This window comes from Stegodyphus dumicola, chromosome 10 (genome assembly GCF_044657685.1).
Source record: "Stegodyphus dumicola isolate Sdum_Otavi_A_Nest chromosome 10, ASM4465768v1".
NCBI classification, from domain to species: Eukaryota; Metazoa; Arthropoda; class Arachnida; order Araneae; family Eresidae; genus Stegodyphus; species Stegodyphus dumicola.
Window position 1 is genome coordinate 102,852,899 of NC_140777.1, and position 17,490 is coordinate 102,870,388.

The 17,490-nt window shown below is 29.6% G+C and overlaps 1 protein-coding gene across 3 annotated transcripts in view; it reads right to left on the reverse strand.

The window, feature by feature from the left end:
* Su(dx) (WW domain containing E3 ubiquitin protein ligase suppressor of deltex) overlaps positions 1-17,490 on the reverse strand; it is a 117,004-nt gene that overhangs the window by 44,341 nt on the left and 55,173 nt on the right. For all 3 annotated transcript variants that reach the window (XM_035374290.2, XM_035374291.2, XM_035374292.2), the window contains 4 exons: positions 17,041-17,095; positions 5,966-6,050; positions 1,910-2,035; positions 1,732-1,813 (listed from right to left, as the gene is read on the reverse strand). In XM_035374290.2, coding sequence (XP_035230181.2) covers positions 1,732-1,813; positions 1,910-2,035; positions 5,966-6,050; positions 17,041-17,095 — 348 coding nt within the window. The remainder of the gene's footprint in view (positions 1-1,731; positions 1,814-1,909; positions 2,036-5,965; positions 6,051-17,040; positions 17,096-17,490) is intronic.

Consider the following 17,490-nt stretch of genomic DNA (forward strand, 5'->3'; position numbering starts at 1 on the left):
GATCACATCCAAGAAGTGTATCCTAGTAATGATGGACTTGTGAGAGAGTCCAGTTGCAGTCGGTGTTTTTCAGTGAGCTATCAACAAAGTTATTCTATTGCCATTTGTGAACTGTGATCAATAATGCATCTGAATAGCTTTTATTTATTTTATATATTTTAATAACTTTAACGAATCTATGTTCAGTTTCGTATAATTTTATTAATTTAAATTTATTACCTGAATATTTGAAAATTGAAATTTAAACTCCATGGGAGTTCAAGTGGGAGAAATGGATAAATCTACTTACCGTGAGAGAGAGCTAAGGGTGTTGTTGTGTGTGTTTGTGAAGACTGATTTGAGATTTGACAGAAGCAAAATGTAAGAGATATTCAGACTGTGATATACTGATTTATTAATTAAATTAATTTTATCATTATTGATTGGGAATTGACTTGAAAATGTGACAAAATGACCACTGTGACCATTGAACCACTTAATTGATGAATCGATCTTGTAGAGGAAACAACTGCAATTCTAATAGAAAAGGACAAGATTGTTTTTAATAGATAAGTCTAATCACTAAAAGTTTCACCCCTCCTCTGCTTAATGAAGCTAATATCTGAACTAAATTAAGCAACTGAACAGACTTATTAGCATATGTTGTTTTAATTTATTTACAAAAGACTATCTAAAGTTGAAAAGTACATCCTTTAAACTGTTTTATGAAATTATACATGCATGTTAGTAGTATATCATCATTTGTCTTTTGAACAGTACATTTGTATGATTTATCGATAGCATAATAAGATATCACTTCTATATTTTCATTGTCTCCAACAAATTTAAATACTCTATTTATTTCATCCTGAGTTGCTTCCATATAAACTGCATGTCAAGCATTTATCTGCTAATTTTTAAAAACGCACTGTTATACAATTATTGAAAGAGATATTTTTAAAAAATTTTTATGGAATCTCTTTTTTCAACAGAACTGATTTTTTAATGCAGTTTCTTTCAAAGAAAAAAATAATGTATTATTTATTCTAAATAAACCCCTGGGAACACTTCTAATTAAAAAAACATTTTTTATTTGGATACTACAGAAATTAAATAATTAAATTTAAAATTCAAAATAATTAATCATTAGCTAATTAACAATATTCTATACGTGCACAAATAAAGTAAGTGTGGAAAAAAAAGGCACACACTCCAAAATAAAAGCACACAAGGAAAGGGTAACGCATCAGCTCTCAGAAGTCGTGTTTTCTTTGTTAGTACATGATATTTGAATAGGAAACATAAAAGAACTGTAAGTGTAACTGAATTGGTTCCAACATTTCAATCATCTCGTTTGTTTTTCATAACCTTTGTTTTGAGGTTAGTTCTATGACTCTTTCCTATAAAACACTTTTAACATTCATATTAATAACTACAAACTATATCAATACTTAGTTCATTAACTGTACATTCTACACTCAGAAAATATAATCAGAAGAAATATAATGAAGCAGGAAGAACAACCTCTGCAAATAGCAAATATACAGCAAATTAATGAAAAAAAAAAAGACTTGGGGAAATTCATATTAAAGAAAAATAAAGAATCTTTAAACCAATAATAGAGAAATAGTTCATTTTTTCTTGTTAAAAGTACAAATTCTTGATAAAAACATTTCAAAAATTACAATGCCATAACAAGATAATTTAAAAAGGAAATTTAATCCTTTTTGTGAATGCAATATGCAGACTTACATGGCACAAATATCGAAACTGTGTGAGCTTCCATTTGAAATTTCGCTCATAAGCTACAGGCACTCCATAAGCTCCCTTAGGTCTGAAACAAATTTATGATGAAATACACATATATAACAAACAAAAACAGACAATGTCCCAGAGAATCTTCATTCCATGTCAAGAAAATATATCATACCCTTTGGCAGCATAAGGTTGTCGGGGGTCAACAAAAGTTGTGGTTTTTGTGTTATGGTCAACAAAATACTTCAATCCCTCAGGAGTTCGTTTTATCTCCCAACCAGGAGGCAGAGGGTCCTCTAACCTATAATATATAAGTATCTTAAAAAAAAGTTCTAATCTTCAGCTTGAATACTAAATTTAACACCTTTCCTATTAATTTTAATAACACAGTTCTGCATGTTTCTATCAAATACAGTCAAAAGTCGTTAATCCGGACTCGTTGGGACTTCGGCGATTCCGGATTATCGATTTTTCCGGATTATAGATCATCAGTTTAAATCTCCTAAGATGGCATGCAAAAATTCTAAAATTAAAAATATGAAACCGTAATTTATGAAATAAAGAACAATTATGATCTAAAGAGTATCAAAATTTACAAAAAAAAAAAAAAAAAAAAAAAAAGAGGCTTAATATTTATTTGTTTACTTTATTAAACATTTCTTTCAATGTAAGTTATTTAAGTTGCTTCGTTTTATGTGATAATACTTTCTCTTTAATTCTATAAAAAGACATAATTTCTTGTTCAGTTACAAAGTTCCGCTGTTCAAGTCCCATTAATTGCTGTGCCGAGAATACCGACTAACTTGTCAATCGAAATTTTTTCGTTTTCACTAACCTCTCTGTCACATTCTTCATGTCTTTATCCATTTTTTGCAGCAATTCCACTTTTTGTTTGTTGGACATCGAAACATACTTTCGTTTTGTAGATCCTTTGGGAGCTCCAGAATCGGAAATTCTTTTTGACATAATCGAAAGTTCAAGTTTACTTTTATAGTATTGCTCTTACAGTCCGCAAAAAAATAATAAGCCGGATCCAATTTGAAAATTAAGGAACAACGCAATCATCAACATTAACTGAAATAGATAATTAGATAATTTTAGCTTATACCGTCCGTTATACATAAAACGCGCACGCGAAAACGTATTCTGCACTTGCACACACGCATTTGCGCAGACGTAAAAGGTCTTACGCGCACGCGTAAACGCCTATGCGCATGTGTCAATGCGGCACATGCGCAGAAAGTTTTTAGCTTTGAGGTCTGGATTATAGATCATTCCGGATTATGGGTGTCCGAATTAACGACTTTTGACTGTAATATAAAAACTTCAATAACCACTGGGTTAGTTATTCTTCAAAGAGAAAAGAGAAATATGTAGTATTATAAATCATGAAAATACTTATTAAGCATCTTGCAGTTACATAAGTATTAAGTGCTTGTTAGTAAACGAAAAAGCATCATAATATTTACATTCTGAGAGAAATTTGTCCAAGACTAACACACGGTTAAAGACACTTTTTCTGCTCCCCAAAACGCTCAGACACATTGAGTTTAGAAGTATGATTCACTGACTCACTGTAAAACCAGAGTTTAGTTACTGTTAAAGTCTAAAAGGCACCTTAGGTTTAAGGGAACCTTAAGATCTTATAACAGGGTTGCCACTCAAACAGGAGAATGAAATTCCCTGACTTTTCCAGGTTTAGCAAGTATGTTTTAAGAAAATTCCAGTCTATCCGTGTGGTGCGTATTGGCTGTGCTGAGATGTAAATTAATTATGGTACCACTTGAAACCAGAAAAATTAGCCAATTGCATATGATTTATATATATATATAATCCCCCACACATTACTATTATAACTATAATAAGAGTTGTTTTCTCCAATTGAGATTAGAATCTGCCTAATCTGGTTTTAAAAATGTCTTTTTTGGCAGACATTTTGCAGCTAAACGAAAAAAAAACTGTTTAATGATATTTTAAAATAAATTCAGGTAAATGCTTGAGGGAGCAAATCTGCAAAAAAGGTTGGTTGTATTCAATGCAGTTGCACACAATAATGTTATTCTAAGGTTTCTAGAAAAGAAGAATGTTATTCTAAGGTTTCTCATAATTTGGGATACAAATGTACTTCCTGAATGAATTTAAGGAATAAGTTTTCTCTCCTGTAGTCATTTGAAGCCATGATTTTGAAGTGAACATCAATAATATAAAATAAATCCCATTTGCTTTATCTGAAATGCAGTTGATCTAGTATTCCGTCTTAGTATTAAATATGGCTACTGCCAAACAAAGCAAACATAGTGCTAGTTTCAAATGCAAAGTCATTCACTTTGCAAAAGGAAATGGAAATCCTGCAGCAGCAAGTATGTTTGATATTGATAAAAGCTTCAAACATGAGTAGAAGACAAATTATTTCACAATAACTAATATGCCAAATAATGAATATGATTTGCGGAAATGGGTAATGAAATGGTCTATCCTAAAAGAAAGTATTACCAACTGGGTCCTAGAAAATCACCAAAATCGCTAGTAATGGCATTTAGCCACATGTAGAAATCAATTTTTTTTTAATGCTCATCTTCTCATTTTTATATCTGACGTATAATGTGCACTTGTAAATTTTGAGTTCTTTTTTTGTATTAAAAAATGCATTACACACTAGAAATCTCAGAATATGGAAATTAGGCAATCTTTACCAGTTGCCCTATCTATAGATTTCCACTTTGGTCTTGAGCACTTTAAAGCATCGTAAGTGTGATACTTCTTGCCATCCCATAAATGCACATCTACTGCTGCTGGACATGTTTCCAATGAAACAGAATATTACAATAAATAGTCCAGTGAAACTACACAACTATGCTTTAAAAATTATAATTCAGTTTGCTTCTATGTATCTGTGTCAGAAAGTATTTTCATCATTAATTCAAATTAAAGCAAAGCACAGAAATCGACTCGGTGTATGTCGCAACCTCAAGCTTAGCATCCAAACAATAAACAGCTGCACGAGAATCAGTATGCTTATCTATCTCATTAATGTAAATACCAACATTTATTTAATTTATAGTAAGAAAAAAGTGATCTGAATTCTAACAGCTTTGTATTATTAAAAATGAATATAAATTTTCTTAACTTATTTAATAAATATCAGTATAAAATTAAATGAATTAATTGTACTCTAAAAATGTATGTATACTGATAGAAACATGAGCTAAAAAACTGCTTTCGAAGAGAAGAAGAGTAAGCTGGTCAGCAGAGCATTATAATTTATAGAAGTGGTTGGTCCCCATTTGAAAAAAAAAGTTTTAAGAAATACTGATATAGGTATTTTTTTTCAGCTTCTCTACCTTGCAAGCTTGCTGTCTGCAAATGAAAAAAGCACCAATGTAATAAGAAAAGGAAAGCGTTTTGCAACAGTTTAGCTATGTCAGCACATTTAAAAAAAAAAAAGAAAAAAGAAAAGGAACACAAAAAGTGTTCAACCTGCCATGATTGAAGCTACCTCCTTATGGGCTTTTATAATTAACATCTATGTCATCATCAAAAATAACTTCATTACATATATATATAAGCTTCAAATTTCAAACAATGCATACAAAATTTTACATTCATAATCATGAAACAAAGATATTTTAATAACTAAAAAATTAATGAAGCTAAATGACAAACATAAAGTTAAAATATTAGTTTTTACGACTTTCTAAAAATTACTGACTATGATATTTTTCATGGTTATTCTTTATTAAACTACTTCTGTAAAAGATTAAAAATTCCGGTCTTTCATAACACAAAGAGCTATAAGCATCAAGCCTTATAACTGAATTCCCAATCAAAAATATTCTATTTTTAAGAAATTAAGTATTTATATTTCACAAATAATAAAAAATTACAATTAACATTTAGTATTATCAAACACATTAAAACTAAATTTCTTCAAATAAAATGACTTAAACTGTAAAATAGAGATGAATTTTTTAAAAAACTCATATTTAGTATAAAATATTAATTTAAGTATAAAATGAAACTTTCACAAACAGATAATCAATTAAAAAATACACAGAATTCCAGTATAAAAATAATATGTAAAAAATAAAAAAATAACACGTTTTAAGTACTTTTAGCCTTTACTGAAGACATCCTTAAGCAAATATATGCACTAAGAGATTAGGATAAAGAACATATGATAGAGAAGTACATTTATACGACTTTGGGAAACAAAATAATTTCTTGCAATTACCCTTGAGTTCGAGGATCCTCCCATTGTGTAGTTTTGTTTTTATGATTAACAAAATAAACTCTCCCATTAGGATCCACACGTTTTTCTGCGAATTAAAAATAAGCAGCATTAATAAGCCAATCATATACAATATTAATAAAGCTAGAATAATTATAAAAACCATTAAATAAGTAACTCATTAATTAATTAAAATTCCTTTCACTCATACATGTGACTAACAACATGAAAATGAATTTTTTTATATAACTTATATTGAAGGAAATTTAATCAACATAAAAAATATAAGTACTTCATTGTTAAAGCAGCCTTTGGCTACATTTGAACTTTGCACATTACAGAATTAGATGATTAAGTTTGCCAGTTTAGGTGACAAAGTGTAGTAACTGCTTAAAAAAAAAAAAAAAAAAAAAAAAAACTACCAAAATTCAGTATTTCAATCTCAATATTTCAGTATCTCAATTCAATATTTCTTGACAATCAGTTTCATTATTTCAATCATAAAGTAATAAAAATTAACTAAGATAACCAAATTTGAAAAATATAACAAACTTGCTGCTAAGTGGCACACAAACTATCATTTGGAAGCTAAATGCATAACATATAGAATTACAAACACCTAGTATATAACCTTAATGACATATATGTTAATAAAAATTATTAATTATATTATATTATACATCAGATATTTTACTTTAAAAATAAAAGAAAGAAAAATCCCAAGTATATATATCGTTTTTATATCAGTAGTTTATATTACTGATATACAATACACTTTCACAGTCTGAAAGATGTCAGTCTTCCACTACAAAACTGGCACTTTGACATAAGGAATAGTAATAAAGCAGTCTGATTTTATAATTTATCATGTAAGTTCTTCATTAGAATGAATAAATAGAAATTAAAATTAAACGATTAAATTTATGATTAAAACAATGCTAATGCAATATAAAATAACACAAAAAACATGCTTTTAGAAATTATTATTGTTATAAATTACTGAAATTAGATGTTTCTAACATCAAAATTACTCGTCCACAGAAATTAATATAAAGGATATTTATTACTTCAGACTAATAAGTTTAGTTTGACTGTGTATCCTTGCCTGAAATTTACATAACTGCAACAAGAATGTTCATATTTGAAATGAAAATTAAAAGCAAAACAGTGAGATAGTATTAATAAATGAAACTTACTTTTGTAGCTTATGAACAAATTAAAAATTTTTTAAAATAACTATAACACACATCACCTTTACTAAGATAAAAAATTCCTACATCAAACAACTTCCTACAAATAGCAATGCTGGTATGTATGTTTTGGGCAAATCTTGTATTAAAAATGGCAGAGAGAAAAACAGTGTGTGTGGCGTGGATGCACTCAGCTGATCAATATTTATATTTACAGACTAAGTATTGCCATACTTTTTTTATATATATTTGATATACTCTTTATATTTGGGATGCAAATTGATGAAGATATCCGGATCTGCTTTGGATATCTTCACCCACAAATATACAAAAATTGTTACTGGAGATATAAAAAAGGTTCAAAATTTTGGGGTAGCTTTTTTCCTCCTCTAGCATGGTTATTCATGAAGTTCATAAGAATTATTAACACAAAAACTAACTCAGTATTTGAAAACACTGGAAAATATCAAAATGTTTAAATATTCTTTGTTTTGAAGAAGATGATGGCAATGATTTGTAAAGCAATTTAAAATAGAATCCTAAGACATCAGAAAAATCTTATTTGTTTTCTTTTAGGAAACAGGTAAGATGTTATTTTAATATATTTAAAAATGTGAATTTTAGGATTCAATAATACAGTCATTAGGATGTTAAAGCCTTATTATGATGATCAAATTTTATGATTTGCATTCAGCGAACTGTTCTGATATATGGAAAGAGATAACTGTTTTATAATTAAAATGGCTAGTTTTAAGATATTATGAAATGAATCAGCTTTAAGGCATGAGTTATCTACTTCAGCTATTTATTATTTCTGGTGTTAGCAGTAACATCAGCATCTTGGTTAACATAACTCAGAAAGTCAAAAGGGGAAAAAAAAAAAAAAAAAGGCAAAAAACGTTAGTTTTTGTGTTTTGCATTTGTTACAGAAACTACAGATTCATTAAAGAATTAAAGGGAGGGGGTTATTAGTTTAGTAGAGAAGCTGCTTAACTTAGCTTAGCTGCTTAACTGCAGGTAGCGTTGGATTAGAAGACAGGTTATCAACTATCTTAAATCTCTATTCCACTCATTAGGAGTATTTAAAACTCATACATGCAATACTACTGTTATTGGATTTTTAGTATCAGCAGTAAATACTGCAGGTGTTTCACTTTTTTCATTTATGTGATATAGTTAGGATTTACATTTGCTGCAAGTCTCATGAGTTACAACATGGTGAAATCATGTGATGAGTGTCTTCAGCAGTAGTAAATAATGAATATTCAATGAATAAAAATAAACAGAAAATTAAGTTAGCTGTGGATGAAATTGCAAAATATTCTAAATTACTTTTATGGAATCTAAAAATATTCCATGAATACAGTAGGTTAACATGTTTTAGGATGTTATCTTTATTATCACGAGGAAATTCCTCAATAAGCATAAAAGTCACTATGTTTTCATAACTACTTTTATTTTGGGGCACTATTTAGCTCTGCACTATCTGTACCATTGGTTTATAAGTAAATATGAAGTGATAATTAAAGAAATAATCTTACTGCATAAGAATTTCCCTGAATTATAGGACATTTAAAAATCTTTTCACAGAGCATCAAATAAATACACAAACCAATTATCTAGCACACTTTCTAAAACTAAATATAAATTAAAAAAATCATTCTTATAATTCGGAATGGAAATTTTGTTCACTGGATGAAGTCTTTACATATAAGTTTTGGAACATTTGTTCCCATATTTAAATTTTCAAATTAAACTTTTAATGTTTACTGAAATTTATTTTAATTTGTAACATCTTTTTGAAAATTACAAACTAAATGCAAGCATTAGAAATTTTAAAATGTGGCAAATACTTTTTTTTTTTTTTTTTTTTCTCAGAAGTGCTAATAGTCTCGAAATGTAATTCTGGTTTGTTTCATTTTTGCTTTGAGTCCATTAAAATATGTTAAGAGATCATTCTTTTATATTTAACCTCTCTGTTATTAATTAACAAACTATTTAAAAGCAATAGATGCAGTTCTTTAGAATTTTTTTTTAACTTTTCAATCTGATTTAAATTAAAATATATTTAATTCACAATATATCTAATTAAAAGTATCAAATATTTTATAGAATTATATTACATATTTTTTAACATTTAAATATACAGAAGTATGATGTTCCCATAATAGTCTAAATGCATATTCATCTAATATCTTATGGAATGTTTCACTACTCCACCTGGGCCATCTCTATTGATAAAATCTACTGATAAACCATATTAAACTTAAAAAGAGCACTTTTGGGTGACTGTTAAAATCTGAAACTTTTCAGACTTTTTTTTTTAATTTGATTACAATTTATTTTATTTATATATTTAATACTTATAGCAGCACCCAAAATTAATTCTACTTCGTTTGGTAACTTTTTAAACAAAATATATTTTGTTGTAGAAATACTGCAAAGAAAATATTGTTGCTTTTTTCAAAATTTAGACATTATTAGGCTAATACCATTATTCATGCAAAACCTGCTTTACAGCCCAAGTAATGGTGCAATTAATTGGAATATTAATGAAATAATTATGATTGGAAAATCAACTTCTCAAACGACTGAACATTTTGTTTTAATTTTGCTTTCCTACTACATTCAAGAAATAAATCTGATATCAAAACGCAGTTAGTGCACAATAATTTCTAATAAGCAATTGAGAAACACTTAAGCACAGAATATCCAACAAGATAAGCTACTCATGATCAGATGGTATCTAACTTCTGCATCTTGTTTGCTGACAAGGTGTATATTTCTGGATGGAGTAACACAGCTACCTTTTTGGTTATTAACCAATATTTTCTGAAACCCAAATGGTCATTGGCAGATAATGGATGTTAAGAGGTGAATAACAAGACGATAGCCATTCTGCTGCGTACAGTCTGGTATCATGAATAGTCTTAAAATAAAATTCTTTGATTTGAAATTTTTTTGAAATAGTTCAAAGAACAAAAAGAAACAATTATCATAACGGCCTTTTTTCTTTGAGGGGGCAAAGCATGACAAGAAAAATTCTCATTACATAAAATGTACCGAAAAAATAACAAGGCATTAATCCTCGCTCTTTTATCCCTCAAGGTGAAAATAATCTTATCATACGCTCTAATTCGTTGTTCTGTTGATGTAAGCATTCCATATTTTGGTATGAAAAATTTTATGAACAATAATCTTTGAAAAAGTTAAAATACATTCATTTCTATATGATTCACGTTTAACTGCACTTCATTAAATCTCTCTTTATCTTTCTGACTGCATCCTCCTAACCTCAACCAATACCAGAAATTTTTAACTATAAGCAGCACAGCACCTTCTATAACTTTTTCTACACAAAGCACTCATAAATTATTTTATAGATATTTTATCTTTATATGAATACCTGCAGAAAACTAATTTGCACAAGATCCAAAACTCACCTCTTGTATCAGTAGATTTAAAATTTTTGTATGCAGTTGTATTTTTTCTTTGTAATAAAGATTCACTTCATTTAAATTTATCTGCACAAAACTAAACTATATAATTCTTGATGCTTAAAAGATCTATTTAAAAAAAAAAAAAAAAAAAAAAAAAAAAAAAAAAAAAAAAAAAAAAACCTGCTGCATGCAATGACAAGAATTTGCTATGCAACAATTTGCTCTAATCAGAGTGGACATCTTTCTGACTATCAATATCTTCATACCATTTTTCTTAGCTTTTAACCAATATATGCATAAAAACAGTTCTTAATTATTAAAATCCAAAATTATTACATTAAACAACTTTAAAATGCATAAAATGTGATATTTCATTCCTTCTAAAATAACAAAAATGCAACATTACACATATTATTCCATAAGCAAGTTTCATCATGTCTGTATATTACAAATACGGTAGTTATTTGATAGTTCAGAATAGATAGAAATGATGTTCTAGATGAATTACACCAATTATAGCAAGACATTTAATCAAGATTTGATACATAACATGGGCAGCAATAATCAACATGCATTTAATAACATAAAGCAATAATATCCTTAATATAACAGCAAACAATCATTAGTAAATCTTCCAGAAAACATCCTCCTTGATGTCAATAAATTTAGGAATTTTGATGTTTAAAGCTTTTTAAACATTTTGCAGGAAATGTCTCAAAAATTTTTTATTACTGAGCTGTCTCTGAGACTTGTATTAAAAGAAACTTGAGATGAAGATTCAGTTAAAACAAACTGAGTTTCAACTGCAGCTTTTACAGCCCACGAATTCCCGAAAGCAAGAAAGAAATTCACGAATTTCAGAAAATTGCATACCTTGCTTTCAAATTTAAATGCTGACAGATGACTTATGAAAGTTAAAATTTTGATTCACAGATAGTGTGATAAATTTAACAATTTCATATTGTTCCTAAATTTTACTACAAAAGATTATCACATTATCATAAATTATCTCTAGTTCTACTATTACCACTTTCATGTGGAAATTACAAATTTTCTAAATTATAATGAAACATAAAAGCAAATGATATTGCAAAATAGCATTTTTTATCTACATATTAGATATGTATATTAATTAATAAAAAATCAATATAGCTATACAAAAATAGAATGTGCCTGCGAAGCTTTCATAAGTCCAAATGATTTAAAATGAAGAAACAATTATCATAACTTTATGCGGAAAAAATCTCTAAGCATTCCTCAGTTTTTCAAAGAAACTTCTCAAATCTTAACAAACTCTTAAAATCTAACAGGGGTTATTACAAATTAAATAAATCATTTCAATAATTTATTTTAAAAAGCCAGTGAAAGATATCATGATGAAATCTGAAGGGTTATACAGCTGCGGAATAAAGTTTTTCCTTAGCAATTCATGAGGTAATGTTGGCAATTACAGTGTACCATGATAGGTAAATTGGTAACATATACACTCATACTTAGACACAGCATTTTGTTTTTAGAACTCATCAAAACTGGATCTATTACAGGATTCAGTACAAATTTTAACAAAGTTTTCTTTTTTAAAAAAAAATCCCTTCCATGCTCTGAATTAATTTGCAATTGGTACAAAAAAATTTAAAAGCATAGACTATTTGTACAAAGGAAGAAGTCCTGGGCCATCTCGTTTCTGAAAAACAAGTTGAATGTGTTTGTAACTCCAAAAAAAAAAAGGGGGGGAAGAAAATCGACAATATGGTGAATCTTGAACTTCAGATTAAACTGTCTATAGCTCAGAAAGTTAGCAAAAGCAGCAAAAATCGATTCTACATACACTGTAATTGCTGCAACAGATACTTTGAAGATTTGAGCATTTTGTCTCCTGAATATTTTCGTGTATACTTCATAACATATTCTTTTTAAGAACAACCATGTATTAAAAGGAAAATTGATGTAGTTAGGATGAAAAATGATTTACAGAGTCTGTGTAAATAGAAATAATACACATATAGCATAGTTCCTCATTTCAAAATTAAAGAGAGCAAGAAGAATGGAAGACATGAAGTGGTGACAGTGATGATAATATATGGAGTCTTGTAGTCAGCTATCTGGAATTCGGTAATGAAGAAATTTGGCCTACGAGAGAGAGGATGAAGATCATCTGCCTATAGCCTATTATCATTTGCATCCATAAGGTTATTCATCTCTGATTTCGCTGCTTGTGTTGTGTAGAATTGTTATGTATTATTTTACAATGTTTAATGATTATATTAATTTACAGTGAATAGTGAAATTTAATGTTCACATTTCAGATTTAATTTTTTAATATATAGTATTGTTTAAACCTTTTACATTTGATCACAGTAAAGCTCTTATTTAGCCAGCATAAAATCTTGTACAGCTAAAGGCGGGTGATTTTTTCATTTCTCATGAAGGGGTCAAAGGAAGGGGTCACTTTGGGGTCAAAGGTCGGCGGCCAGCTGCCTTTTCCCCTCCTTTATCTTTCGGGGTTGAACCTGTGTTTGCTTGTTTGGAGGCGAATAGCTAACGAGCGGAGCTACTTGAAAAATTTATGGGTTGAAACACATTTTCTTGTTGTTGGCAGGGGAAAAAAGGGTATGTTAATTAAAAGAGGGGGCTGATTTTTTTCGTATTTTGGAGGTTTGTTCTAGTTGGTTAGAGAGGTTTCCAGTTTTGTGTCGGATAGGGTAGATTTAATTTTATTGATATTTTGATCCAATTGTGAATATAGAGACAGGTCATATTTTGAGCGTCACTGAGGTTTTAATAGTGGTTGCGCGTGAGACAGGAGCAAATCTTTAGCAGTTTTTCACCTTTGAAAATTTACAATTAGAAGAGGAGTGAGCAAAGCCCGGTGGCCCCTTGGGGACGACCGCGGTCTACGAGTCTAATTTTCCGGCGACCCTGGAGTTGGTTTGTCGCATTTCAGCATAGCAATTTCGGCTACACATGAATCATTGCCTAAGAATAATTCAGAAGCATCAGAGTTGAAAACCCGCATGGGAACTGTTACAGTTTGACTGTCTCAAACGCAACCCTGACAGGCATTCTGCCAAAACACATAGACTCATCCAAAAGGGGCATTATCACTTGTTGCAACATGAAAGGTTATGTGAAAGTCTTCTCTTCTCCAGAAAGAGATATGCTGGAGGGAAAGAAAGTCCCCATCCTTCTACCCTATTTTGAGAATAATTTGCTCCGAATGCCGCATGCGCGTTTGCACTCATGGTCGCGTATGAGGCGGTCGAACTATACAGAGTATCAGTGTTCCCTTATTGGAAAAGATGAGCTCCTTTCCGTCCTTCAAAAGGGTGATTTCCAGCCGCTGAAATAATTGCGTAAACTTTCATCAAAACCTCTGGACTTCCGATTATAGAGAATCGGCGAGGCTGCCTGCTTGATAATCGCTTTCTACAAATTGATGGTGCAAGATTCTTGAGAAGAAGATGATTTGCTGAAGGAAGTCATCAGTCAAGACTTTATTTTAGACAGTGAAGAATTAGTCAATCACGAGTGCCTCAAGCAGTTATCAAACTTTGGTTTCTTTGACAACTATTAAGTTTCGACTGTTTATAGTTTCGATGTATTAAAGAAACTAACATAACACCTGTGTAATCCAAAATAGAAAGTCAAGCTTTGCAGTTTACTGTGGTTTATGTAAAAGACTTGAAGTAAGATTACATCTAACTATTACAGCTGACATTCCTCTCTCTAGTTCTTTATACATAATCATAACATCTTAAGGCTACCTTAAAGACTTTCTTTTTTAAGTAGCACTTTTTTCTAGTCACTGCATAGAATTTAGTTTTCTCACTTTCTGCTTTATCCTCCCAAAATTAAAAAAAAAAAATTTTTCCATTTCCTTTTCATTAATGAAAACAGATACTTACACAGCTATTTCGTACAGCTGATCTGATTCAAAGTAAATATTCATAAAGCATGGTATACTTACATTAATAAATAAGTAGTTGAATAAAGTATCAGAATTTACACCTTTTTTAATCCCAAAACAAAACATCATCATATTCCATTTTAATATTTTATAATTAGTACTATATGAGGTACTGATGAAATTACTTCCCATAATATGCAATGAACACAATTTGAAAAATTTATTATTAAATTAGCATATATAAGCATTTTTTCTTGGTATATATAGATATATATATATAATGCAAGACAAACAAACATACATTATCAAATCATTTGGCAACCATAATCTATTTCTGTTGAGAATAAGGTTGACAATACTATAATGTCAACAGTATACTCAAAAGGGCCTAGCAGCATACATTTGCTTTTTACTTCCTTGTATGAAGTTCAGCAAAAAATTTCAGGTATCACATTTCAAGAAAAATATTCATTTTGAATGCTCTTGAATCCAATTGAACAAAGTTTTTGCAAGACATCTGTATGTACGAACAGAATAAAGGGCTCTTTTCCCCAAAACTGATTGTAAAATGAGTTCACAACAAATTTTTCTCATGACATCTGTACATTCATACATACGTATCTTGTATAACTCAACAACAAGAAGCCTCAGAACACTAAAGTTTTGTATACAGGACTGCTATAACATGCAGCTGTGCACCTCCCTTTTTGATTGCAATCGGCCGCACCAAAGGCATATATATATGTATGTGATGAAATGCTGAATTTGTAATAACTAAGAAACTTGGCAGTCAAGGCAGATTAAATCTTCATTTTGATTTCAATTGACATCTGTGGCCACAATTTACTTGACACTCTAATCGTGCCTATTCAAGAACATTTACATTTTTGATATTGCAATAGGAAAAGAACATAGTGAAATAGTATCCAAGCAGCAATAAAGGTTGAAGCAAAGTGAGGGCAATTATCCTATATGGAAGCTCAACAAGAGAAGGTTTAGGTTAGAAAGGTTTCAATTTTCAAAATTTTCAGTTCAAGTCTCCAAGCTATGTCATTAGCTTTACACAAGCTTTGCGGCATAGTTTAATCTAGAAATGGTGCAGTCCAGAAAAGTTATTATTATTTTTTTAAATAGACAGAGGAAATACCTAAATTAAAAATGACGAATTAAGGGGCAATTAATAAATTAAATTATGCAGCTGATTTACATATTTTCGCCTTACATATTCTTTCTCCCCTTCAAAGAGAAAAAGACTTTTAGCATTCTATGAAATTAGAAGTCTTCAATATGGTCCTATGTTCTAAGTTATCTACGTGCTACACCATCAGCATTTACTATGTCTTTTTCTACTGTTTTCATCATGAGTCGGCAGAGTCATTACACATGCACATATATATACATCCACTCCGTTACTTGGCTTGGTGAGCTCATTTTTTTAAAATTCTTACGTATTGGTAAATTGTGCATTTTTTCCCCTTTAAAAGTGATTGATTTAAGTTGCTATTATGTTGCGGTTAACGTTTCTATGCCTTTAGTTAATCTGCATGCAATAGTTGTAGAATTAACAACAATTTAAAAGTTTTTTGAGTGGTACTAACGGTAACAAAGCAGCCATTTGTTTACGTTTGAAACTCTTAGCAGAATATTGTTTCTGCACAAACTTCAGTGTCTTTTTGTCAAGTGGGACCAAAAGTACGTTTAACTTTTTGTGCACCGAAAAATCTGTCTTCTTGCCAGCCGAGTAAATAGCTCATTTTTGGTAGAAACTCCAGTTTTAACCCTTCAAGTTATTTTGATGATTTGAGTACATAAATTGTCAATATTTTTTATTACAAAAATCAAATGTTTGCAGTGCAATCAAAAAATTAAAAAAAAAAAAAAAAAAAAAAAAAAAAATGACGCGCACATTGAATATAAATTTCTGTTCTGTGAAACCTCCAGTAAAGAGCTGCCATCTATTGAATTGAAGACGAAATAAACTTCTCACAATATATATTCGGGTATAACAATACAATGCACTAAAAAACAAAAACAAAAAAAAAAAAATTATGCCAAATAATAAAATTATAATTATAAATAAATATTTTGGAACACCAGTGCTATGCCCAAGATTATTTCAGACATGGCAGTTAAAAGGTTAAGTGTAAAAATTGTTTTTAACTGTATTTGGTGTTTTACATTTTCTTGGATTTTACAATTTTTAATGAAGATGTTTTGAGTTTCTGTGTAGCTTTGCCTTACCCCAGAGTGAGAATTGAATTAACTGAATGAGAAATATATCTCCATGAAATTTGAGGAAATAAGTTAAAATGAAATGCAGCAAAAAATGAGTATAATTTAATAAACCTTACAAAGAAGTCATGCAGTGTCCACATCATTTTTTTTTTTTTTTAAACATTTTAAAGAGAATTTATATTGCAAACTAGATGAATGAAGAAATGAAGATATATCACTGCATGTTTTATTTCATACAGAAAAAACTCATATATTACATATAAAGCAAATATACAAAAAAATTAACTGTAATTTAAAGTAACATACCCCATCCTTCAGGAAGCGGACCCAAAGGATCATCATCTTCAACCTGTACTGGAGTCTAAAAAAGTTTATAAGATTTTAATTAGCTTAATTGAAATAAATGTACCTATACATAAAATTTTAGAAATATATAAAAATATAAGAGCTGCCGATTTATATTATTTAAAGAATCACCTAGGTGATTCATAAGTTTCATAAATGAACTGTTTACTCAATGATCTATTTTTAAAAGAATTTCAAATCTATGAATTAATTGACTATGGTTACTTAAAATTTAGAGATGATTAAATTTATGGACTAATCTGATTTACTGTTAGCCTGCATTTTTCAGGTACAGAAGTTTTACTGAGTGCACTTGACTTAGAAGTCCTAGTTGCACAAGGTGTTTTTCATTAGATAGTATGCTGGCCATCCAAAATGCAACACAAAGAAGGAGATATCAAAGCCAAATTT